Consider the following 26,784-nt stretch of genomic DNA (forward strand, 5'->3'; position numbering starts at 1 on the left):
TCATAGGCCTGTGTGTGCCACATGATTTGCCCTGCACCCCCTAAGCCAACTCAGATGCAGTGGAAGATGATGCCCCATTGTCGGTGTTGAAGTTAAGGGTCAGGTACCCTCTGTCAGGTTTGCTTCTGCACATGGAATGAGGAGGGTGTCATCTTTCCCATTGCTTGGCAACAATCCATTTTGGTCCAACCCTACTAAACCATCTCTGAGGGATTCTCCAAATACTTCACTCTACTACTGGGTGAAGAACCGTGACCAAGGATCGACCTAAGTAGGGTTTAACCCCAAGTATACATACTGTATTTAAGATTCCACTTTGAGCATAGAAACACTGTATAAAGAAGTGTAGGGAGAACATTGGGAAAGCTTGGTTTTCTTGGGTCCTTTGCAGTTGTGGGAAGATTCATATGATGAAAGAAGTCCTCACTTCTATCTTTGATGAGCGTGCTGGCCAGAAACTGAGAGGTTTCAGTCCCTATCTCTCTTTTGGGTATTATTTCCTCCCTGGATATCAAACACATGAAGATATTTGTTCAGAGCAACCCAGAAAATCCATGTTAATAGTTTTACTATGAGCGTATTCATAGTTCATGCTGCTGTATTTTTTTTTACTGAAAAGTGGTTCAAGGTTCTGTTATTGTTACCATAACTTTTTTTCTGGATCAACTGCTCAGTCTACTAAGAATTCAATACTGCTGCTTCCAAAATGTCATTCGACATACTTACATATTCTCTCTTGTGTTTCTGTGCTTTCTGGTCTTCTGTGATTTGCTGGTTGTGTTTGTCTTGCCTGTCTCTAATTTTTTAATAAAGAATAGGCTATATTTACATTTTACAAAATGGAAGGGAAGCCTCTCATACTGAAATTTATGGATCTGCTTAAAGCCCTTAATACTTAAGGAAAGAACTTTTGGTTTTTTAAAAGGAAGTAGTTCAACCTAGATTACGGATATTCCATAGAAACTGTAATAACTGCAACCATCAGTTAACAGCCTGCCTGTGGATGGAATTTAATATACATAAAATAGATAATAATAAAAAATGGAAGCAGGATGATTTAAGAGATTGGGCAAGGCTTCAACTTAAATGTCAATGCATTTTAGGTGAGCTTTTACATTTGTGAAACCTCTTGTTATTCAATCAGTTTGCCCCAATCAGTGTTCAGAGCCCTAATGCATGAATTTCTAAATTACTTCTTCACAAAGTCTAATGGCCTCTAATCTTACAATCAACGTAACAACATGATAGCAAGTTTGCAAAGTGGACTCCCCTCCAACTGAGCATGACATCCTCTGTAAATTTTTTAACTTTTAGCAATGTTGTTTTGTTGTTTGAAGGTTATTGTTATTTATATTGATAGTTTGAATAATTGGGAGGGGTTTGTTTTTTACCTTTAAAATGTTGTTATAAGGGGGGGAACTGCACCAATGTTTATAAATATTTTAACATAAATAAATATAGGGAAAGGCAGGGTATTGTAATAAGAGCTCCATTGTGGAGACTTTGGCATAGTGTTGTATCACCTAGCCAAAGAGCTGACCAAAGTTGTTGACCTTTTTTAGGGTTGAAGTTTTTGAGCTTTCCCCCCCCCCCAGGATTTTACCCCTGAAACGAACTTTGGACATTCCTGACCTAGGCTGATGCTCTGTTGATGGGAAACAAAGAAGAGGAGCTGTTTGTGAGGATTCAGGGCTTATCCACACAAGGGTTTACTGTGTGTTTACATTTGCATGGTGGGGGCCCAAGCCCCACCCCATTTCTTAGATAATGAAACACACGGACACCAATATTTTGGGTTAATGGGATAACTAAGGCCGCAACTTTATTGGTTACAGATGTGAGCGGTATTGGCTTAGGCACTGGAACTGAATCAACTACCGGTATATCTGACTCCTGCCTGTCATGCGGGTAGTCTAGTAAGGGTCAACCACCAGTATGGGGAGCCCTGTTGATGTACATCAACTACGAGCTCCCTCAGGGTCACTAATGGGGTCGTGGCATCGCCCTAGCACCAGGGGTAGGCAACCTAAGGCCCGGGGGCCGGATGCGGCCCAATTCCCTTCTCAGTCCAGCCCACAGAAATCAGCGTGTTTTTACATGAGTAGAATGTGTCCTTTTATTTAAAATGCATCTCTGGGTTATTTGTGGGGCATAGGAATTTGTTCACCCCCCCAAAAAAAATATAGTTTGGCCCACCACATGGTCTGAGGGACGGTGGACCGGCCCATGGCTGAAAAAGGTCGCTGAGCCCTGCTAGCACGTACCCGGGCTTCGGACAGGATCCACACCCCCAGATCCCTTTAATGGAATACCCTTAAAGAGGAGGGGCAGGTGAAGGCCACAACCTTTCCTCCCATAAACCAGGTTTACCAATGCCTAACCGCCAAACCTTACAAAGTTGTGATGATTGCTACAAGGCAGGCAAAAACCATATGGCTGGTGCCAATTTCCCAAGTGGGAAAATTCCTACCTGGCCCCCTCAGCAGGTGACCAACCATGGTCCAAACCAAGGCCAAGATGGCGAATGCATGGAAATAAGGCCGGAGGGCGGGAGATCCGACGCAGGAGGAGAAAAGGAGACTGAGCCCCCGGCCACTTGGATGTTTAAATCAGGTAAGCCACGCCCAGTCAACCAGATTGGTTGGCTGTGGGGCGTGGAGTGGCCAGGATTCCCAGTGATGTGGGCGGCATCGCCATGCCCCCCGCTGTACACAGGGAGTGCTTGTGGCCAGCCTGCAACTCCGCCCCCCTGGGAAGATGAGCGTTTTTCCATTTAATTTTCATAGTCCACATGATGTTGCAAACCTCAGCCCTTTCCTTTTGTAAATGTGGGTTTATCTGATAGAGGAATAGTCTGATAAACTGGGGGAAATAGGACTACAAACCACTCTATTTGAGGTTATATACCGCCCTATACCCGGGGGTCTCAGGGCGCTTCACAGAAGAAGTAGGAACAAATTTGGGCTGTGCTAATGATTATTACTGGCACAGTAGCTTTATAGATACAGTATAATCTCTCACATTTTATCTGTCGGATTTGCACAAAACAAAACTTTAAAAGCGTACACTGAGAATTGACAATTGCCTGACTGTGTGCTTTTGCACCCTTCCTGAAAAGGAATTTTATTTTTTAAAGGATGCATACAGCTATCTGTACTCATACTCTGTTGGTACTTAATTGGTAGAAGGGAATCAACAAATGAAAAGGTAGGGAAAAACACAAATGGAACATGTTATGTTTTGGGTGGACACAGCAGACGACACAGTGATTTCCAAACAGCTCTTGTTTATTCTCAGGCTGGAACAGAAGTGAGCTGAAGGGCTCGGCAACCTGCTTATATAGAACTCAGCTACAAAGCAACAGTAACAACTTTCTGTAGTTACCCAATCCCTGAACGTCACTTTCAATCCCTCATTTGCATGTGCGGACCTGAGTGAAAACTGCAGCAGAATGAACTATATACACACACCCCTAGTGGCCTAGGGTGAGAACTTCAATACATAACAGAACACCTACTGGCATGAAGAGGAAAAAGCCAAATTACTCCTCAAAAACTGATTCAGCTACATGTGGGTGTGGACTACTCGGACAAATTTAAGTTTGCAACTTCTTGGGTTAAAATTAAACAATTTGTGACCTGGTGGGAGGCTAGAATTTCTTTCCTCTAGCATTTCAAAGCATTCTACATTTCCCCCTCTTAAGCTGCTGTATTTTAATGAGTCCCTGTACTTGTGATGTACATCAAAAAACTGAGTAGAGGGGGAAGCTGATTCTCATTGGTAGAACATTTGCCTTGGCTGTGTGGGTTCCTAAGTTTAACCTGGCATCTTTAGTTAAAAGATTAACACGAGGGTTTAAACATTCTCTACAAAGCATTCTCTAGTCAACATTGCAGCAGTAATTTCATAGCATGTTCAGTAGAAATAGCTAACCATTAATTACGGGAGACAGCGTGTAGTTAAGGGATGCAAACTGGTAGATTCAGCAGCCAACTGGTTCTGTTGCTATCTGTACTTTTGCCAGTATAGAGATGCTGTTAGGCACGTTGTGATTTCCAGCTCGTTTTTGGAACATAAGTACATATGCATGTTTGTGTGTAAATAAAAGGCCTTGGGGAACAAGTGAAATTCAACTCGTCACTTGTGACAGGAAGTATTGCCCGGTGGAAATTTGAAACCACAATATGTGGGGGAACACACGGCCTTAAAGAACTGCCTACACCTGTTCTGGGAAATCAGACTGTGAGAACACTGTGGATGTCTGGCCACCACAGGAAGTGACAGTTCAGAGCAATTCGTCACAAAGGCTAACCCAAAAACAAGCCTGCACGGATCTACAGTTTCTTTTCAATAATGAATGCAGCCATTTCCTTTACCACATGCATAGCCCAGCTGCTAGGGCAGCTCAGGAATAAAATGTTTTGTTCCTGAGTCCATCTGCAGTTCATTCATGGTTCCTGCACAAAAACGGTAACAATGTGAACTTGCCCCTTTGAGGTTAGTCAGGAGCATGAATTATGCACTGTGGTGAGTGTCACTGGGACATTTTGCACCTCAATTAGGGATTGCTGAGTCTAGTCACATTGACACAGCTTCCTTGGCACTTCTATTTCCAGTTGTAGTGCTGTGTTGAATCAGTTTGCCTTGCATTGTCAGAATACATTTATTCCTCGGTTCAACAAAGACCAAATCACAAAACTGCATTCAGCGAGCACGATGGTTTCAGTATGTCTTTGCAGCACAACTAGCTTTGTCTTCATCCAACCTACTTTTGGAAGAGTTGTGTTGATATTGATTTGGGGATGAATTGAAACCATCCTAAGATGGATTTACTCCACTGGAAACTTGGAACTAAAGACCACCGGTGGCTTTTGTGGGCTGGTTGTGAATGCAGGCGCAGGAGGGACGAATTTGTTCCTATGGGAGGGAACTGATATAAAAAATTCTGTAACTGGGTCCGTCTCCAGAAGGGAGTCCGTAACCCTGGGAAAGCAAAAGACCTAGAACAATGGAGCGCAAGCTCCTATATAGATTTTTGAAATTGCCCCCCTCCAGCTCAAGACCACCCCTCTACATCATACATACATCAGAATTACATCACAAATTGGGATGGTCAGAGGAGGTAACCTGAGAATTCTCACACCTGTGCCATCCCTCCTTGAACCCCTCCCAGACACACACTTCAGCAAAACAAAAGTGTTCATGGTTTCCTGTCCTGGGCAGGCAGGGCTAATGACCGTCCTTGGTTCTAGCCCGGGCCAAATCCATGGGAAATGGCCCATCAGAATGCCAGAGATTATCACTCAGGCAGAGGGCTGCTCACCTCCTTCCTCCTTGCAGAGAAGCAGTTTGTCAGTTTGGGAGTGAAAAATGGTGTGAGGCCTGTTCTTCCTGTGTTTGCTTGGTGAATTATATATATATATATGTATGTATGTATATGTGTGTGTGTTTGTGTGTGTGTGTGTGTGTGTGTGTGTGTGTGCGCGTGTGACCTTAAATTCTTACAACAGAACTATGGCCACAAAGGTGGATGGTCTTAAAAGATAATTAGATCAATTCATGGAGGTAAAGACTATTAATAGCTATTAGCCAAGATGGCTATGCTCTTCCTCCATGGTCAGAGGCAGCAATGCTTCTGAATAGCAGCTGCTGGAAACCACAGGTTCTGCTTGTGGGTTTCCCATTGGGGCATGCAGCTGGCCTCTATGAGAACAGGATGCTGGACTAGATGGGTCATTGGCCAGATCTAGCAGGCTCTTCTTTTGTTCTTATCAACATGTCCATAGAAACTAGTGTATGTATAAAGAGTGAGGGGAAAGATTCCTAGCACCCATTAGGTCGCAGAAGTAACACAAAAACACACACAACAAACAGCTGATTTATTTGTGAAGAAGGTACGTGCCTTGCTTCATATCAGGGCAGACTTGAGTTCTATTGAACGAATCTGATGAAAGTTGGAGGCTGTGGAGGCCAAGGGAAAGGAGGCCATTTGAATATGTATGCCGAGGACTGAACACGGGGGTCTTCTTTACTCTGCCAGCAGCCCCTGCTTTTGTGTGGCTTTGCCCATGATTCATTGAACCGCCACCAAATTGCATTGAACAAGCTCCCACGAATCGTTAAAAATTGAATCAATGCCTTGCAGATACATGTGCAGGCAGGTCGCTCAACGTCACCCCTTCCTCTGCAGGAGTTTTGAATCATCAGCAATCATTTAACTGTCCCCTTCAGAGCACATCTAGTACTACTAGGTCTTTTGAAGCTTTTTGTGTAGCACTGGCTGTGTTTCATGAGTGACAACCAACCCCAGTACTGTGTGCCACTAATTTCACTGATCAAGATAATTAGCACCTCAATTTCTGCCTACACAAACTTTCTTTCCTCCACCGCCTCTTGACAGTAAGGACTGGTTTCCATGGAGCTGCTCCATCCATACCTTAGGAAATCTCTGCCTTGCCCCAGTCCCAAACACATGCACCCAACTTCTCCCTATAGGCAGAATTTATGAGGTTTCCATGGAAACATTGAGAAGAGATGGACTGAGATATCTTAAGCACATGCGGGTGGCTTCACAGAAGCCTTGTGGCTTTGGTAGTTGGTCTTGTATGACTTCCTCTGTTGGTTATTTCTGGGATGTGTCCAATATAGTTGACCAAGAAAACCAGTTTATGCCTGAGTTAGGGAAACACTGAGGAAATGCAATAAATTGTTGTGTGAATGAATCCTAAGGCAGGTTATGAAGCTGGGTTCACTCTACAAGTTTTGACTTTACCCTACAAAACCTCACATCATTGCTGTTGCTAACCCAATCTTTGCCTATCCCAGAGTGGGCTACAAGGAAAACACAATATTAAAAACAGTTTAAACACCTTGCAACACCTGTACTTTATCTCTTTGTTCTGAGTGTGCCAGACTGAAAGAGCATCCCATCAATTCCAAAAAATCTCAATAAATTTGATTCTAGAGTTGCTCCAGCAAATGATGTATGTACGTGTCATATTGGGTGGAATCATGACAAATACAGCCCCAAGTAGCTTGTGGAGGCAGGACTTCTGTATGAGCAAACATTTTTATTGGGGGTGGGGGTGGGATCGATGGGTGCAGCTCCTGGTATTTTTTTTTTTAAGGTACCACACATCTTCATTGCTTGAGCTCACGAGAAAAAGATTCTATAAGTGGGCACTCTCAATATGCATCTTCCTGTGACATGTTGACAAATAGGGTCTGCTTCTTAAGAGTGCAGAAGTAGGAAGGTAAGTGAGTCATAATTGGAGGTTAGGAGGTGGATTAGTTTTTGGGTCCAGCTGATACATCATAGGGGAGAGTGGCAAGAAGATATGTCATTGGAAAAAACTGAAATGTAGAAACACACTGTTGAAATTATCTGCATTATAAAGACTTAAAAAAAATTCTCATCTTCCATCTTGGTGAGTGCTTGGCTTGAAGAAGGCTAAAATTGCTTAGGATAATCTCAGGGGTGGGGGAATCAATTTTATTTCATGTTGGTATTCTGTATTTCTTTCTTTCTATGAAACAGATACTGTCCATGCTGACCCCACCCCACAACCTATAAAACTAGGTGTTACAGATTTTGGGGGGGACCCCCCCCAAACCTTATAAATAGTAGTAGGATTACTTAGAGTATTGAAGGGAAGATTGCAGGCCAGTGGGGGGGGGGGGAAATACAGGCTAAGCTTCTTCTCCAAGACAGGGCCTCACCTGGAATACAGGCATTAACAGACAAAAGGTGTTGATGGCCCATCTGAGAGGAATTATTCGGCCTGGGAAGACAGAGTTTACCATGGTGATGGGTGTGTGTGTGTGTGTGTGTGTGTGTGTGTGTGTGTGTGTTTTTGAGGTGATAGGAAAAGAGATTCTTCAGAGCAAGGTGAACTGGGAAGAAGGGGAGAACAAAAGGGAGAGATGCATCTTGAGCAGGGGTCCACAAAATTATTTAGTCGCAGGCCCGGTCCACTGTCCCTCAGACCTTGTGGCGGGCTGGAGAAGCGGCAGGGCGGGGAGCTGGAAGAAGAGGTGAGGGGGACAAGTAGTCCTCCTCCCCATCCCTACCCCCATCCACTGTGCTTACCTTCCCAGGGGCTGCTTCCGCTGCTGCCACCACCACCACTGCTTCTTCTTGTGGGTAGGCAGAGGGAGCTCGTCCGCTCCGCTCTCTGGCCCACAGGAGCACCAGGGAGCGCCACAAGAGGGTTGGCTCCGGAGAGGGGCTGCTTAAAATGGTGCTCAGCCAGCTCAGCCCAGCCCCCTTCCTCCTCTATGCAGGGCAGGGAGAAGCCAGGAGGGAGGGAGGAGGCACCACCATGGTGTGTGTGAGGGAGACAGGGGGAAAATGGAATGGCGCTGGGGGGGGGGGGGAATGACGCAGCCCAAACAAACAGAATCCCCTCGCTGATCCATGGATAGTCCGCAGGCCGGATCCTGAAGGCAATTGGACCTGATCCGGCCCGCGGACCTTAGTTTGCCGACCCCTGATCTTGAACAGGCTGGCTGGGAGAAATGCCCTTCACTCCAGTGCTGCACTGTTGTGGGGAACACGTCTTTCTTGAGACGGCCATGCCGTAAGACCTGGACACTCTCCATGCAGACTGAAGGTATAAATATGTGTAAATCATATTTCTCTGCTGCGCCTTCAATTCTCCAAAGGAGCGCAAACCATGGGTGAGCACCTGGAACCCCCTGGAATCTTTCTACCATTTGGCAAAGAGTCGGGGGTGGCACCCAACTTCTGTAACACTAGGTTTCACCAAACCAAATCATGGAACAATGAAATGATCAACATTACTAAGGGGAAAGAGCTAAATCTGAAATTGCAGTTTTCAGTTCTGTGAAGCCATATATTTTTAATGTTGTGAAACGTGGCTCTAAGTGGTGAAACTTGAATATAAATGCCTCCTAATGAACCTTATTTGGCAACACTGCCTCCCCTATCTCCCCCCCCCCCATTTGCTCAAGAATGGGAACCAGCAGTGTAACAACTTGACTACAGCTCTTTTTGACAAATATAGGACTTGCTTAAATAGGGGGGTCTCTTTATTCCAGAGACTTGTTTCTTCTAGCTCTCTCTTGACACCAATGAGGGCTGTGATTGATCAGTCAGCCTGGAAATCAAACTCAAGCTTGGCACGTGCAGCTTATAAATGACAGTGATAGAGCACTGAAATAAGCATTCCTCCAGGATCTAGCCTCAGAATAGATTTGTGTGTGTTTTTTTTTCCTGTCAAAGAAATGGGTTGATGGATTATATTTGCACAGGACCTTCATTTGAAAAGGTGCTGCGAGAAGTTGGTGGCTGGCTGTTTAGTTTTCCCATAAACCTATGAATTTCTAGGTAGGCATGTATGTATTCCTCTGAGTTCTGTTTGCTCGTACGGATGCATGGGTTGCTTGGGCTCTCGAAAAAGCTTTACAGAGGCCCTAAGAGCTAGCAAGAATCTCTGGCACACCTGGGGCAGCACATGAGCATGTGAGCTAGGTGATCCAATAGGTGACATGCCCCCCTGGGCTCCTGTTATAAAGGAGAGGGGCAAGCACAGCTTTAGCATGGCAAGTGGGATGCAAATGAGAACTCTGCCTGTTTGTGCTGGTGCTGGCATCTCTGTGTCTTGGAGGAAGTGACAGTGATGGCTTGAAAGCAGATAGGGCACTGAATGCCTCCTGAACAGGCAGAGGCTGGCAAGGGCAGGGGCTCTGGCACAGTGCCGGATTTATGCTAAACCAGTGTTTTTCAACCACTGTTCCGCGGCACACTGGTGTGCCACGAGATGTTGCCTGGTGTGCCATGGGAAAAATTGAAAAATTACTTTATATATGGTCAATATAGGCACAGAGTTAAATTTTTTAACATTTTCTAATGGTGGTGTGCCTCGTGATTTTTTTCATGAAACAAGTGTGCCTTTGCCCAAAAAAGGTTGAAAAACACTGTGCTAAACAAGCTATAGCTTAGGGCCCCACTCTCTTGGGGGTCCCAAAAAATTTAAAGGAAAAAAAACCCTGGATGTACATTTCCAAAATATAAGATAAAAAACAAATGAAATAAAACCTACATACAGCGGCAGTGTTTTGTGTTGTGTAGGCGCCTATTTGTCATGTGCAAATGGCTTTAGATACCTATTAGGTCCATAAATTAGCATACAGCATATATTCAACACAAAAAAACAGTGACAATTTCTTGTTGACAAAGGGCAGATGGACATATAAAGGGCCCCATTACCTTCAGTACTAGCTTAGGGCCTCATCAAACCTAAACCCAGACCTGCTCTGGTGGTGGGAAAGGCAGGACTGAAAAGGTGACAGCCCATTGGGTCCCTCCCTGGAATCAGATTCTGTAATTGTTGACTCAACCACTCACAGCTTGGATGATTCCTGGGTTCCAGGTGTGGTGTGCCCCAGCTTGCTGAGTCCCTCCCTAGGGCTGTCACCTCATTGAACTCCCTTCATCCCTTTTGCTGATTGGACTAGCCACCCGAGGGTTCTGTCTTGGGACTTGGAAAATTCAGAATTGCTGGGTCTCTTCATGATGCAGCCACACACCCTCTCACCCGTGCCACCTTCTAAGATTATACAACCTGCTAAGATTATACATTAATAATCTTTAGGGATGCATTGCAACAATCATAGCAGATACCCATATGTTGCCATTCAGCCAGATCTATTCTCTGTGCACATGCATGGACAAATATCTTCTTTTAAGTGCCTCAGGTCGCATTTTCCTTGAAGTTCTATTGCACGTAACAGAACATTCTCTTGAAACTGAAGCTCCTTGTGTTTTCAGTGTCTTCAAATGCTTAGCTTTGCAGCATACAGAACAACTCCACGATATTCTTCTTACACACCTTCTCCAGACTGACCCTAGGAGCCAATCCTTACTGGCAGACTCACCTCCTTTCATGCTGCTTGGACAGCTCCAAGACCCTGGGGACAGGGACCCTACTGCAGAAATAATAATAGCCCCGGACCACTAGACCTCTGTGCTGCCCATGTGCATGAAACTGAACCCGGTGACAGCAGGGTACAGTGGCATGAAGCATGGGGTGGGGCTCAGTGGGAAGAGAAGAGACACATCTTTATCACCATCTTACCATGAAGCTCACATGACTTGTGTTTGCAATATGGGGAATGAGCCTTACAGCTTTGGAAAGAATAAGTGACAAAGAAAACTTCCTCCTAAATCAGTGTATGTTCACATTAGAACAAATGTTAAGGGAGCTGCGTTCTCTGAAATAAGGCGCTTTCTTTTGTGGTCTGTGCTCTTTAAAAGAAAGGCCATCTGTTTGAACTGTTTAGTGGCCCTGTTGCATGTCTATATTTCCTTGCAGGCCTGAGGTCTTCCGAATTTTCTTCCGGTTCCCCCTTTTTTTGGTGCTGCTGCTGCTGCTGCCGCTAGAACTACTGCAGTAGTTGCTGCTGTTCGGAGTCTCCTCTTGTGCCTCTTGAAACGCCGCAGTGAGCTGTGAACTGCTGCAGTTTCCAGACAGATTAGGGACAGTTATATTAATGTGAACGGCCTTTTAGCTGCAGAGTTTATATAGCCTGGTTGGTCTCTCTCTTCCTGTTGCTTTGACATCAAGAGCTTGGGTCGAGGGGTAGAAAAGGGTGGGTGTGAGAACGCCACCAGAAGATTTTACCTGTACCTTGTACTTTTTTTCTTTTCTCTTTTTAAGAAGAGCCTCCAACAATCTGGTGATTTCCTTATGTCACCCACCCGGTTCTCTCTCCCCGCACTCCAACTCCCCTCGCCTGCAGATAGTATTTGTTATCTGTGCGTCTCCCCCTTTGGTTATTCACTGTAGCTTCTCCTCAAAGGGGATGGGATGAATCCAATGCTGTGCTTTAGAGGCTTCCCAGATGAAGACAGCCACAGAAGACTGCCTATGCTTTCGGCTGTTAATTTAACCCCGTAAGTGCTGAGCTATTTGCTTTTGGGGAGGTGGGGGGGAGCCTTTCATGAAATGCAGGTGCTGAGCATTAGCAGTATAGGTGGGGTGTTGTGGGACTGCGTTTGGTTATCACAAAAGATGCAAGACTGTGCAGAAGTTGAACTTTGATGCGAATTGGGTCCTGTCTTTGGGCATGTGCCATTTGGGATATCCTCAAGTTTGTTGAGTGAGTGTGTGTGTGTGTGTGGCAGTCAGGGGCCTATTAGGAATACGCATTTATGTGTATTCTGTGTATTCTGTTCATTTCTGGTGAATCAGGACTAGGGAGTCTAACATGTGTGGGTCATGGTTGTACTACAAGTTGTTCTTTCAAAAGTGATGTTCCAAATATGTTGGCACTATTGATAGTGTCTGTGCCATGAAGCAGTATTGACATTAAGTAATAAACCAGGTAGATGTTTGAATAGCAACCCAGCTGGGAAATCTGTGGCATAGGAATGACGGGATTAGGGTTTCACTAGAAATTTTGAAAAGAAAGTCTTTTTTTGAACGTTTTGTTGCGTGGGAGGTGGTGAAACGAAATTCTCTTGAAAAATCATGGTGTCAAAAAAGATTCTGAAACTTTTGAAATGCCATTGGTGCTTACCTTACTTAACCTTAGAAAAGGGACTGACTTTGGTAATATGGTGCCCCTCCCAAATATTTCTCGTTTTCACACAAAAAAAATCCTTTTGATACGGATGCTTTTTGGTGGATCTTTTCTGCGGGTACCCATAGGGTTACTACTACTACTACTACTACTACTACTACTACTATTGCTATCATCATCATCATTATTTTGCACCCCCTCGGCTCGGCGCTCTGTGCAAGGAAACCACTCACACAGCCCTACATCTGGCACTACTTAGAAGGTAGTCAGCGGCTTTCTACATGTTTCTTTTTCTTTGAAGGAAGCAGCCTCACATCACTCCCAAGACATTCTGGAAAGTGTGGTTGGTGGGAAGCAGGACGAGGCTGTCTCCATCACTTCCCACCCGCCACACTTCCTGGCAAGACACAGAATGGGAAATGAAAAACCACTCCCAAAATATTTGGGCAGTTCCCCCCCCCCCACTGTCAAGAAAGCCGCAGGAAATTGACCTCCTCTCCATTTTTTTTTTGCAGAGAGATAACAAGGGGATGCATTTTGGCGCAGCCTTTGATGAGATAGCACGGCTCTGTTGGTTGTAGACCTTCAGGTTGACGGGGGTTTGATTTGTTTACCCCGTGCTGGGCACCATTTCCAGGAATAGGCCTGGAAGCTAGGCCTGAAGCTGCTAGTGAAGTTTGGGTCTTGTGAGAAATCTTGTATGTTTGACGATGTTTGTTACGATTTAAGGAAACCATCATCCAGTTGTTTAAATCAGTGCTACCTTTCTGTATAAACTGTTGCCAAACATTAGTTTCCCCTGCAATAGTATTGTGGAAATATGATCAGGTTTACGCTAATAGAAGGAGGTGGTGGTACAGAATCGAAATTCTCAACCAGAGAAACCTGTGTTCTTTCGATTAGGTCAGGGGTGCCCCAACTTTTTTTCAAAGAGGGCCAGATTTGATGAAGTGAACATGTATGAGTGCCGACCAAAGTTGTTGAGCTTTTTTAAGGGTTGAAGTTGCTGAGCTTTTTTTTTTTGGATTTTACCCCAGGACATATACTGTCACAGGGGCCAGATTAAATCGACTGGATTAGGCCCCCAAAACGGACTTTGGACATGCCTGGTTTAGGTGTAGCGAATTTACCTGTTCAGTTAAGAGGCTTTCTGGATTATCTGTTCATAGTGCAACAAATGCACAGTTATTGCTCTCTGTGTGCCCAGGACCCGGATGTCTTCTTCCATTAATGTATCAGTTTAAAAGAGTTTGCATTTCACAGGCCTCCACAACTTAGACCTGCCATGCCAGATAAAAGTCTACCAACCATGCATTAGCTACAGCTTGCCAGGTGCTTGGTGATTCCCCCCCTCTCAGATTTTTCAGTTCTGGGCCATCAGCCAAAACAGGAAGTGTGCAGATACCTTGGCAGGCCACTATACAGTATATACAATTTTTAACAGTTACTTGCCTGTTTTATGCCAGCTGGGCCAATCTTCAGACTTCAGCTGGGCTGCCCTTCTCCCTCAGGATGAAATTCAAAAGGAAATTCTCTGGACCAGAGGTTCCTAAACCGTGGTCCGCATGAACCACCAGTGGTCTGCAGGCTTCATCATGCTCCGTGGCATGTCTGTGTTAAATAGTCATATTGATTTTAATTGTATTTCATTGCTTCTTTTATTTCTGATATTGCATTTAATTGTATTGCAATCAAATACATAGGAAATAAAAGAAGCAATAAAGTAAAAATCCAATTAGGAACCACACGACACATTACAGTAGGTATGGAAGGCAGGAAAAAATAATTAAGTGATTCACCAAAACCTTCATCAATTTTCATGTTTGTTTGGGAGCAACAGCTCTCAATTTCACCTTAAGACTTGTCAGTTTCAGATTTAGCGCAAGTCTCCACTTTGCAGGTCGGCTGTTTCTCTCATGTTTAGAAGCTTGAATGACATCACCCAACCTTAAGTTTGTTTTTTTTTCTCTCTCTCTCTCTCTCTCTCTCTCTCTCTCAATCTCTCTCACACACACACACACACACACAGAAAACAGTTATTTTCTTCACCCCTCTACACATGGGGTGAATAAAATACTTGTTGCATTTGAAGCAGAACTTGCTAGACTATCCCACAAAGGTGAAACTCTTGGTCGCAACATGCTTTGCATTGAGGATCTATGTAAAGTTCTGGTTTCTTCATCTTTAGATTCATTCAAGTGTTTCCAAGTACCGTATATACTTGAGTATAAGCCTAGTTTTTCAGCACATTTTTTGTGCTGAAAAAGCTGCCCTCGGCTTATACTCGAGTGAGGCGGGCGGTGGGGGAGGCGAGAAAGAAGCCCTTTCTCTCCGCTCGTGCTGCCACCCGCTCTCCCCTGTCAACCATTCCTTAAGAAGCGCACAAGAACGGTGTACGCTTGTTCCATTCCTGAACTGCTCGCATAAATGCAAACTTGGCAAAGGAGGAAGAGGAAGGAGCAGCCCAAAGGGCTGCTTTCGGGCTGCTCGTTCCTCCTCCTCCTCCACAGCAGCAAAGGTGAACCAGCTTATACTTGAGTCAATAAGCTTTCCCAGGTTTTTTGTTGGAAAATTAGGTGCCTCGGTTTATATTCGGGTCGGCTTATACTCGGGTATATACGGTATCCTTCAAACGATATCACCACCTTGCACCAAGATTTTTGTTGGGGGGGGCAGGACCTTTGTTAGGGGCACAGAACCGATGTGATTTGGCAGTTAGTTAAGTATTTCTATTGTTTTGCTTGATTGGGGGGGTGGGTGGGGGGCAGTTGCCCCTCCCCCCAGCTACGCCGCTCATGCCATCTTGAATTCAAACTGGTTATAGTAAAAATAAGATGATATGCAAACGTGTCTCTTTGATATTATCTTGGTGAAATGTTTAGCACAGTGTCAGGTCGAAATCTGAACTTGTTTTATGGCTGAATTGTTCTGTTGTGGTTTGGCATTTTGGAAAATCGGTAACCAGGCGGAAAGTAGAAACCCAATGTGGAAGCACCAGTGAATATTTGAATGGAATAATGAAACAATGGGTGGAGGGAATGTTGACACGGCAGGTTTTTTTTGTTTAAATTGTTGTTGCATTTTGGCATTTGAAATGTTGATGATGTAGGTTGTGCAACTGTGGCTGCTGTGGTAACATTTTGGCAGATGACTGGGTCTGCTGCAAAAGGGGTGCATTCTCCAGAGATCAGTATCTTTGCGGATGCAGCTGAAGCATGTAAATTAAGATGAAGGTGATAAAAGGGAGCCTTATTTGCTGCTGTGGCAAAAATGCTGTCCCTCACAAATCACTGCCCTAGGTTGCCATCTAGCTGTGCCTAGTAGCTAGAGCCACACTGGATGAGTGCCACTGCTTCAATGTACCAAGCTGAGCTTTTCTTTGGCTTCCTTTAACTTTAACCTGAGTTTGGCATGAGTTTGGCCAAACTGCGGGAGGCAGTGAAAGATAGGCATGCCTGGCGTGCTCTGGTCCATGGGGTCACGAAGAGTCGGACACGACTGAATGACTGAACAACAACAACAAACTTTAACCTATGTCCTCCTGTTTGTGCTTGATTTGTTTTCAGACTTGATGATATTATAGGCAGAGAAGAGGAGTTGCAGGAATTTGGCATTTTCCTCCATAACCGATCATAGTAATTGTGGGAATAGAAAGAGATATCAATGTGAGCTAGAGTTAAGAATGTCCATACAGAAAACTTTGCTGTGTGGATTTCAGTGGAAAATTTCAGCTGCTATTATTATTATTATCAATTATTATTATTATTATTATTATTATTAATTAAAATTCTATACCACCTTTCATCCAAGGATCACAGGGCAGTTTACAATATAAAAACACAAAAATACACAACATAGTAATAAACTAAACAATAACTCTCATATTGCAGTGTACTATCTAGTGTTGTGTGGATGTTCTCTTAGAATGCAGGCGATTCAAACATAGCAATCTTAAATAATTCAACGGTTCTGTAGTATATATAAAGAACATCAGATACATAATTCATCCCAAAGCCTTTGCATTTTCTTGAGACTTGCATATGAAAGATTGCTCTGTGCATTACCGCTCTTGGAATGTAAACCAAATGCTCGTTGTCTGACTTTTATGGGGCTGCAATGGTAAATTGAAGGGAGAGCATTGCTGCAGATCTGCTGGTTCTTGTTTTCAAGCCATTCTGCTTTGTCAAATTATTCTGTAAAAGTGGAGTCTGGTGAAAAAAATAAAGAGCAACATGTGTGCAGGCTATATTACCGGTACCTGAACAGCTTGGTCAACAATTTGCTAATAGGCTTCTCTGGAAGATGTAAAATCCAACGTGCTTTGAATTTCTGAAATCCCTTGTACTGATGATCAGAGCCAGAAAGTGGTTAGGAAGGAAGATGGACAAGGAAGTCCAAGGTGGGCTAAAGGAGGAAAAGGAGATCACAGAGAAGCTGAACAGATTCTTTGCATCTGTCTACACAGCAGAAGATGTACAGAAGATCCCTGTGACAAGTTTCTCAGGGCAGGAGTCAGGAACTGAGACAAGTAGTGGTTACAAGAGTTGAAGTTCGAGGCTGTATTGACAAACTGACAACAGACAAATTGCTGGATTTGGATGTGATCCACCTGAAAGTTATTGAATAACTCAAATGTGACATTGCTGATCTTTTAACAAAAATAGGTAAGTGGTCCCTAAGATCTGTACCTGAGAACTGGAAAGTGCCCAGTGTAACACTTATTTTTCAAAAGGGATATTACAGAACTTAATGTATGTTCTGGGAAAACTGACGGAAAGCATTGTTAGAGATAGAATTACCAAGCATATAGGACAGGGAAGTCCAAGGGCTTGTGGGCAACCTTTGGGACTTGCATACCAGGCAGGACCAGGTGCAAACATGAGCAGAGCAATTGATGCCACTCTTGCCTTGGCCATGGCCATGCAAAACAGTTTGTATACACAAACCACACATCTCTCCATCCTCTATCCAGGCAAGCAGGAGGCATTATCGCAGTTCAAGGACACATTCCAGCCAGGCAAAAAGAATGTCTGGCCTGTTTTCTGTTCCTTTTCCAGTCAGCAGTGTCCTTTAGAAGAAGAAAAAACACAACCATGAGAACTGTACAAAGTCTTCCAAATGCAGCCAAGCTATAGATTCACATGAAGGCATTATGAGGAGGGCAGATTTATTTTCAGTCTGTTCCTAATAATTTACAACATGCAATTTGATGTTTTCTCTGCTGCTGCCCATTGAACTGCCCACCATGGCCCTCTCTTTCCTGGGTTAGGGATTTGGCTCAAAGTGCTTCTCTGTGTACTCGTTTACAGTGAATTGTTTTGCCATCGATCCTTTTATATGATCCCCGCCTCCCAGTCTGTTTTGGATTTTAGCATCCTGAATAATTGGGTGGCATTTGCTGCTTAACTGTTTGCTCCAATTCCAGGTGGCTTGTGAATCTTAAATAGCACTTTTTCATCCCAGTACAGCTTATTCCCCACCAGTATCACCAGTACGTTGATGAGCTACTGCTCTGTCTCTCTGTTCCATCAGTACCAGGAGAAAGAATTCAAGTACAGAAGCAGCTGGATGTGTAATAGGCTGGATGTGGACCAACAATCTGAAGCTGAGTTCCGACAATATAGAATTGCTATGGGTGGGTGGTTCCCATGTCAGAAAACTGGCATAATGACCTGTTCTTAGTGAGGCTGCATTTCCCTTGAAAGAACAGGTGTGTCGTTTGGGGGCGCTTCCGGAACCCAGATGACCTCAGTGGCTAGGAGTGCCTTTCCCCCTGCTTTGACCTGTGTGCCAACTATGGCTATTTCTAGATAGGGTGATCTGGCCATGGTTACCCACGCTCTGGTAACCTCCAAGGTTATTTATTCAAAAAAGGACAAAGTATAAAAAGTACATAATCACAGCCTCAGAAGAACAGAGGTGACAGGTTAAGAGCTAAGAATTATAGCAAGTCTAAGAGACATTCAGATATTTTGTGACCTGTTTGGTAATGGATTTATTAGGGAAACCACCCCACCCCCGAAGTTACTCAAATAGGTCTCTAAGAATTGACCAGAAAACTATTTAACCCAGCCGTGTTGGTGGAGGAAATAATGTGTTCTCTGATGCCTTGATAAAGGGGTTGGCAAACATTTTCAGCAGGGGACTGGTCCACTGTCCCTCAGGCCTTGTGGGGGGCCAGACTATATTTTTTGGGGGGGAAATGAATGAATTCCTATGCATGCTGAGCAGAACAGGCAGGCCCCACAAATAACCCACAGATGCATTTTAAAAGGACACATTCCATGCAAGAGCACCACGCAGGCCAGACAGTATTGTAGATGATAAAAATAAAAAATAAAAAAATTCTTACCAGCACTGATGATAGTCATTGTTTGGACTATCATCGCCTGGGTTTGGTGCTGCATTGCAGCCTGCTGGGCCTCCTGCTGCTGGCACCTCTTCCATGCTTCGGGGGTGGGATGGGGGCCCTCCCGCTGGCAGCGGAGGCCGAATTGCTGACACACCGGTAGCGGAGCAAGCTCCGGACTGTGGGAAGGTCTCCAGAGGCCTTCCGGAAGTTCAGAGCCTTCCCGCCGGCAATGGAGGGTAGATCACTGCGGCACAGCCAGCGGAGAGAGCTCCGGACTGCCCACAGGAGCACCAGGGCAGCAGCGTGAAAGGGCTGGCTGGCTCCAGAGGCGATGCTCAAAATGGCGCTTAGCCAGCTCAGCCCAGCCCCCTTCCTCCACTATGCAGGGCGGGGAGAAGGGCAGGGAGAGGCCAGGAGGAGGGAGGGAGGAGGTGCCATGGTGTGTGTGTGTGTGGGGGGGGAATGGCGGCGCCAGGAAAAAAATTAACGGGGAAAAACAAACAGAATCACTGATCCATGGACCGTCTGCGGGCCAGATCCTGAGGGCAATTGGACCGGATCCAGCCCGCGGACCGTGGTTTGATGACCCCTGCCTTGATAGAATTTACAGTAGAAAAACATATCGTCTAGTCCAGCCCCCTGCATTGCAGGGATCACAGCTAAAGAGTCCAACTTCTGCTAAAAACAAATCCAACCTCTGCTTGAAAACTTCCAATGAAAGATGAAAACTTGCACCATCACTTCCACTGTTGATGGGTCACTTCCACCGCCGAAGAACTTTTACCACCAGAAAGTTCTTCCTAATGCTTAATCAGAATCTACTTTTTTGTAATTTGAATACATTGGTTTGGGTACAACTCTCTGGAGTAGCACAAAATAAGTTTGTTCCACCTAAAACAAGAAGCTTGCTCCATTTTGAATTTTTATAAATGGTTCCTAGCCTTAATCTAGATCTCTAGATGACTATACCATCACAAAGTTATATATGAAGTAGTAGGAAAACAAGGCACAAGAGAATTCCAGTCATGGCAGAACAGAGGTACAAATTAATATAAAAAGAGACACAAGCTATTTATGGTATCAGTTAAAGACAAGCATGAAAAAAACCCTCTTCAGAGTCCATCGCCTAAATGCCAGAATTGAAGGGCCAGGGCATAAGTCAGTTGGAATGTAATTCCATAGATTTGGGGCTAGAACCATGAAGGCCCTATTTCTTGTATATTAACTAATGTAGACACTTGAGAAGACCCCATGAGCTTAGAGGCAGGGGTATTTGGGTGAAAGCAGTCCTTTGTGGGAATACGTTTTAGTTTCTCCCGCGCGCGATAGCCGCTGCACTGATCCTTCCGCGCCGCTGCGCAGAAGAAGAAGATCCGGCCAGAGTTAGAGCCGGGATCCCTCCACGCTCCCAAAAGCGTGCCAGGAAGCCTCCTGCTAACGGCTGCAAGGCTGGTTTCCCGCCTGGGAAAGCTCATTATTGCTAAGTTGTGATTGGTTGATGCTGAGTTGGTGACGCTGTATAATTTCTCAATTAATAGCCCCTGCCTCAGTTTGAGGCGACGGAGAGCTCGCTCGCATTCAGTGAGTGCACTTCACGTGGAGACTGCAGTCTGATTTATTTTGGTCTCCTTCTGCTTCTTCGGCCACTCCTTTTACTTTCCTTGCTGCCTATTCAGCCCTTCAACTATTCCTAAAACTCCTCACGACCTTCAAGAACCCTCATAACCAGTGGGAGCAGGCTTCTCCAGCAACTGGTTACCCTGACAGTCCTTTAAGTAAACTGGAAACAAACCATTTACAGCCTTAAATGTTAATCTCAGAACTTTGAATCAGACCTGGAAACCTATTGGTAACCAGTGCACAAGTGGTGCAAAATTGGAGTAATGTGTTTGGATTTTCTGGGTCCCCCATCAGTACCCGTGTTTTGAACCAGCTGTAGCTCCTAGACCATCTTCATAAGCAGCCCCATGCAAAGTGCATTCCAGTAGTCTTGTTGTTGTTTAGTCGTTTAGTTGTGTCTGACTCTTTGTGACCCCATGAACCAGAGCACGCCAGGCACTCCTGTCTTCCACTGCCTCCCGCAGTTTGGTCAGACTCATGTTGGTAGCTTCAAGAACACTGTCCAACCATCTCGTCCTCTGTCGTCCCCTTCTCCTTGTGCCCTCCATCTTTCCCAACATCAGGGTCTTTTCCAGGGAGTCTTCTCTTCTCATGAGGTGGCCAATTATTGGAGCCTCAGCTTCAGGATCTGACCTTCCAGTGAGCACTCAGGGCTGATTTCCTTAAGAATGGATAGGTTTGATCTTCTTGCAGTCCATGGGTCTCTCAAGAGTCTCCTCCAGCACCATAATTCAAAAGCATCAATTCTTCGGTGATCAGCCTTCTTTATGTTCCAGCTCTCACTTCCATACATTACTACTGGGAAAACCATAGCTTTAACTATACGGACCTTTGTCGGCAAGGTGATGTCTCTGCTTTTTAAGATGCCAGTAGTCTAGCTGATACTATTTCACAAGTTTCTTGCTCTTTTTCTTCTTTGCTTTCTCTACCAGCTCAATTCCTATTCCCCTGCCCCTCCACAAGAAAAGTGCTGCAATAAGAATTATGTAAATTTGGCACACATACCCGGTATGCACATATTTTCAATCTGCATAACGTCTTGATACAGAATTAGATTCCTTGATGCAGACGTCTCTTTGTTGAGAAACGGAGCATGCAATAGCCCTTTGATGACTCATGTGTATGTTTTCATCTGTGTTCCCAAACTCCTTTCTCATCTTCCTCTCCTTGGTACTCTCTAAGATAATCAAGTCTTTTCAAGTGAGTCACACGTTTCTGCCTCTGTCTGACAGTGAGCGATGCTTGGGTTCCCATTCAGAAAGTTGCAGCTGTCCAAGGAGCGGAGTGTTTCTGCAAAGCAGAAATGATTATTTTCTCCTGCTTTGCTGCTGCTTTAATTACCGCAATTACCCCAAAGCACGCTTTGTGCAGAAGATGGCAGCCAGAGCTGACACCACGGTCGGATTTCCCCCACCTCATGGGAAATGCCGGTGGCCACAGCTGTGATACTTTGTTACCTCAGGGCATGCGTGACATTCAAGATTTGAATACAGCACTAATTTCGCTACTTCCATTGTTTTTCATTTCTGCGTTTTGATTAGGTTCTTCAGTGCTTCTGGAGTTGGTTTACGGTATGTCTGTTTTTATTTGCATGATGAAGCCTTGTGGAACTCTGAAGCAGACGCTCCCTGAGGCCACATCCACACAATATATTTAAGGCACTGTGATGCCATTTTAAAAAGTCATGGCTTTCTCGCCTTCCTCCCCCCTCCTTGGTGGGCGGCACCGGCAGTGCCCTTCCCCTCCCTCTCTCTCAGCTCGCTCAATGAAGAGGAGGAGGCACCACTGCCTCCCCAGCCCTAAAGGCCTGGCATGAGCATGGCTTACCTTTCCGCAGCTCTGGCCTTGATGAGGGAGCATGTCGTGAGGCTCGTCAGAAATTTGCTCCCGGGAAGAAAGCACCCCACCGAAAGAGAAATGGATAATGAAGATGATGGACTATTTGGAAATGGCAAGGCTGACTGGGAAGATCAGGCACCGGAGATGATAACAAATTCAACAAAAAATGGCATAACTTTATAGAATATATTTAACACCACTGTAAAAAAATTAAAAACGTTAGCAGGGTTGGTATAGAGCACTTGCAACTTAAAATGACAAAGGATAAAATTGAAGTATAATAATTTAGATAAATGTAATTAGTAAAGGACCCCTGAACGTTAGGTCCAGTCGTGTCTGACTCTGGGGTTGCGGCGCTCATCTCGCGTTACTGGCTGAGGGAGCCGGCCTACAGCTTCCGGGTCATGTGGCTAGCATGACAAAGCCGCTTCTGGCGAACCAGAGCAGCACATGGAAATGCTGTTTACCTTCCCGCTGGAGCGGTCCCTATTTATCTACTTGCACTTTGACATGCTTTCGAACTGCTAGGGGGGCAGGAGCTGGGAACGAGCAACGGGAGCTCACCCCATCGTGGGGATTCGAACCGCCGACCTTCTGATCAGCAAGCCCTAGGCTCTGTGGTTTAACCCACAGCGCCACCCGTGTCCCTAAATGTAATTAGATGCAGTTAAAAAAGGAAGATAAATTTTGGAAGCCAAGGGAGTGGTAGGGGGAAGTCCAGAGGTTCAGGGAACCCCATAAAGGTACTGATATGGACTATGGTTTAATGTGTGTGTGTGTGTAAAAAAATGTTTTTTGAAACTTTGAAAATATTTTTTTTAAAAGAAATTTGCGCCCGGGGCCATGGCCCAGGGGTGAAACTAGGCTTCATTTCACCAAGGTCAAAGACACAGTTTGGCACCCCCATGTGCAATTACACACACACACATTCTGAAAGCCTCACTGGCTCCTCTCTGGTAGCTTCACCCAGGATAAAACCCTTGGCAAGCTCCCCCCCCCACCAGCTACGGCTCTGCCATGGCCCCCCTATGCTGTGCCACTGGCTGTGAGGGGGTGTGGCTGTGAATTTGCCAATACAATGGTACCTCGGTTTACGAACTTAATCCGTTCCTGAAGTCCATTCTTAAACCGAATCTGTTCTTAAACCGAGGCGCGCTTTCCCTAATGAGGCCTCCCGCCGCCGGTGCCCTTCCACCGTTCAGTTTCCGTTTGTAGACCGAGGTAAAGTTCGCAAACCAGAACACTACTTCCGGTTTTGAGGAGTTCGTAAACTGAATTGTTCGTAAACAGGACTGTTCTTAAACCGAGGTACCACTGTACACTACTGGCAATAGCTTTAACAGAGAGGGCTGGCCCCTGTAGCTGTTATCCTTGAGCTTGTACTGTACTGATGTTACTTCCTTGCATGCCTGGAAGACAAACACCATGCTATGAAGTTTTATCTGCATAAAATGACCTTCAGTAAGATTTTTTCCCCCTGATCTGACTAAAGTAAGAGACATCCTCTACCAAACTGTAATTAAAACCATGTCCCCCTCCTCAGTCCTCTGTGCACATGGCTGATTGTATCTCAAGCTCCTTTGCATGTGTTATCTGCTAACACCTACTCATAAACCTTATTCTCCTTCAGATGCATCTGATATAGTCTCAGAACGCCCAGTACTGCCGCAAGAAAGAATATGACTGGTCTCTTTCTACCATGATTAAACCACATAGTTGAAGGAACGTCATCAAGATACGGATGAATAGCTGCTATGTGGTTGATTAGAAATCCAAGATAAGTTGCTGAGAAATATATGAAAGGGATTCACACTCCCCAGCTAGAAGGGGAGGAATAATGGAAAATCTGTATCAAGTGGAGGAGCCTTTCTTGACCTTCCTCTCTAGAATGTGCGTCAAGCATGGGGAGGTTACAGCACATTGCAAGAGAGCAGTAATGATTCTCTACATCTGTACCCTGGAGGCTTGAAGCTGAGAGTCTTCCAGAGGCAAGATAAGAGCCTCTTTCTAGACTTCATATTAGCACATGGTTGGAAACAAATGTGTGTGTTTAGCAGAGCGGGATTTAGGATTGATGAGGCCCTAAGCTACTGAAGGTAATGGGGCCCTTTATATGTCCAGCTGCCCTTTGTCAACAACAAATTGTCGCTGTTTTTTTGTGTTGAATATATGCTATATGGTAATTTATGGACCTAATTTATGGAGCTAAAAGCAACAAAACACTGTTGCTGCATGTAGGTTTTATTTTATTTGTTTTTTATCTTATATTTTGGAAATGTACATCCAGTTTTTTTTTCTTTAAATTTTTTTGGGGGCCCCCAAGAGAGTGTGGCCCTAAGCTATAGCTTGTTTAGCTTATACGTAAATCAGGCATTGTTTAGAAATGTGGATCAAAACATTCAGCCCTGTGCTGGTCGTTTTGATAGATTAAAATAGTGAGATGGTTGTAACACTCCTATTCTCATTATGAAGGTTGTTTTGAAAGTACCCCAGCAACTACTATTATGTATGGTTAAAGGTTGGACTTCAGGAATGGGGAAGCCTGTGCTCCCCCACCCCGATATGCTGTTAGACTCCAACTTCCCTTAGCCCCAGTCAGCATAACCAGTAGGCAAGGCTGATCGGGGAGAAAGTCCAGCAGTGCTGGAGGACAACACATGCTGTATTCATTTACTCAGCAATCTTCCTATCTTCTACTGATTAAAAAGCTAACAGGGCAATTGCTTTTTGGGTTAAAGGTATACTAGAGAAGCATGACGGTTCTACATACAATGTGTTATGAACTTCTCAAAATGTACTGTTGCTAGCACCTACTCATTTAAAGTCCTGATTTTAACCTCTGAAGCCTCGAACAGTTTGGGTCAAAGTTAGTCGAAGGCACATCTAACTGCCCACACATTAATATCAACAACAGAGACCCTCTTCATTTGCCTGCCACCAAGATCAATGAAATTGCCTTGCATGAGCAAAAGGGCCTTTTCAGTGGTGTCCCCTATGCCTTTGGAATTCATCACCAGCTGACTTCTGAAAGGCTAGCACACACACCAGTCCTTCAGAAGGGCTTTGAAGACCTATTTGTTTTGTGAGGCCTACACAACAAATGGCATTTTTGGTTTTACATTCTGGGATGTGTGTCTTTTTAGTGTTGCTGGTTTATTACTGTTGTCCGTGCATTGCATAATTTATTTATTTTGTCACATTTTTATTCTCTTATCGTTAAAACTATAATTGCAGTGATGTAAACCACCCTGGAGGGATGCGGGCGGCGCTGTGGGTTAAACCACAGAGCCTAGGGCTTGCCGATCAGAAGGTTTGAATCCCTGTGACGGGGTGAGCTCCCATTGTTCGGTCCCTGCTCCTGCCAACCTAGCAGTTTGAAAGCACATCAAGTGCAAGTAGATAAATAGGTACCGCTCCAGCGGGACGGTAAATGGCATTTCTGTGCACTGCTCTGGTTCGCCAGAAGCAGCTTAGTCATGCTGGCCTCATGACCCGGAAGCTGTACGCTGGCTCCCTTGGCCAGTAAAGCAAGATGAGCGCCACAACTCCAGAGTCGTCCGCGACTGGACCTAATGGTTAGGGGTCCCTTTACCTTTACTTTTTAAACCACCCTGAGAGAATTTTACAAAATGCATGCATTCCAGTCAGCAATTTGGAATCTGAAACTTTAAACATCTGTAATCTAGCAAGGGATCTGCTAGCAGCGGATAACTTAGCCCAATGCGAATGTTAGTGGTATATTCATTTTTTAAAAAAGTATTAGTAATTTTATTATAATTCCCCATGCCTTTTAGTATAGATCAACCTAAATAGGAACATAGGAACACAGGAAGCTGCCTTATATTGAGTCAGACCATTGATTCATCTTGCTGGCAATGGTTCTCCAGGGTTTCAGACATCTCTCACCTGAAGATGCCAGGGATTGAACTCGGGGCCTGCTGCATACAAGGCAGGTATCCTTACCCCTAAGCTGCGACCCTTTCCTGGATAAATGCAGGAATGATAAGGGGATCTGTTGCAATCTAGATAGTGTAAGTCTGACTTAAAGGCTACAGGACATTTCTGAGAACAGGAAGAAGATGTGCAATCATTTAAGAATACACCAAGGGCCTTTGTCTTCACTTTACTTATTTGTCTAAAGCAGGGGTGGTCAACTCCTAAGAGACTGTGATCTACTTACAGAGTTAAAAACTGGCAGTGATTTACCCCTTTTTGGGAGGTTCAGGTCAAAATTGTTGAACCTTTTCGGGGAGGAGGAAAGCCCCATTTTTTAGGCATTCAGGTCAAAGTTGTTGTTGAGCTTTTTTTAGGGAGAAGGAAATCCCTGTTTTTGGGTGGTGCAAGGCAAAAAAATTGAGCTTTTCTTAGGGGAGCCCAAGTTGTTGAGCTTCTTCGGGGGAGCCAGTGATCTACCAGAGATCTACCAC

General features: G+C 44.8%; 1 protein-coding gene across 2 annotated transcripts in view; it reads left to right on the forward strand.

Annotated features, from left to right (window-relative positions):
* Window positions 1–26,784, forward strand: part of GRAMD1B (GRAM domain containing 1B) — a 212,195-nt gene that overhangs the window by 20,779 nt on the left and 164,632 nt on the right. Inside the window, exon 1 of one of the 2 annotated variants that reach the window (XM_033172640.1) lies at window positions 11,808–11,917. The exons of the other annotated variant lie outside the window; for it this stretch is intronic. Coding sequence (XP_033028531.1) covers window positions 11,832–11,917 — 86 coding nt within the window. The 5' untranslated portion in view covers window positions 11,808–11,831. Of the gene's footprint in view, window positions 1–11,807; window positions 11,918–26,784 lie in introns of those variants that run through there. 2 annotated transcript variants of the gene reach the window in all.

Source organism: Lacerta agilis, chromosome 15, assembly GCF_009819535.1.
Source record: "Lacerta agilis isolate rLacAgi1 chromosome 15, rLacAgi1.pri, whole genome shotgun sequence".
In the NCBI taxonomy this organism is placed as follows: domain Eukaryota; kingdom Metazoa; phylum Chordata; class Lepidosauria; order Squamata; family Lacertidae; genus Lacerta; species Lacerta agilis.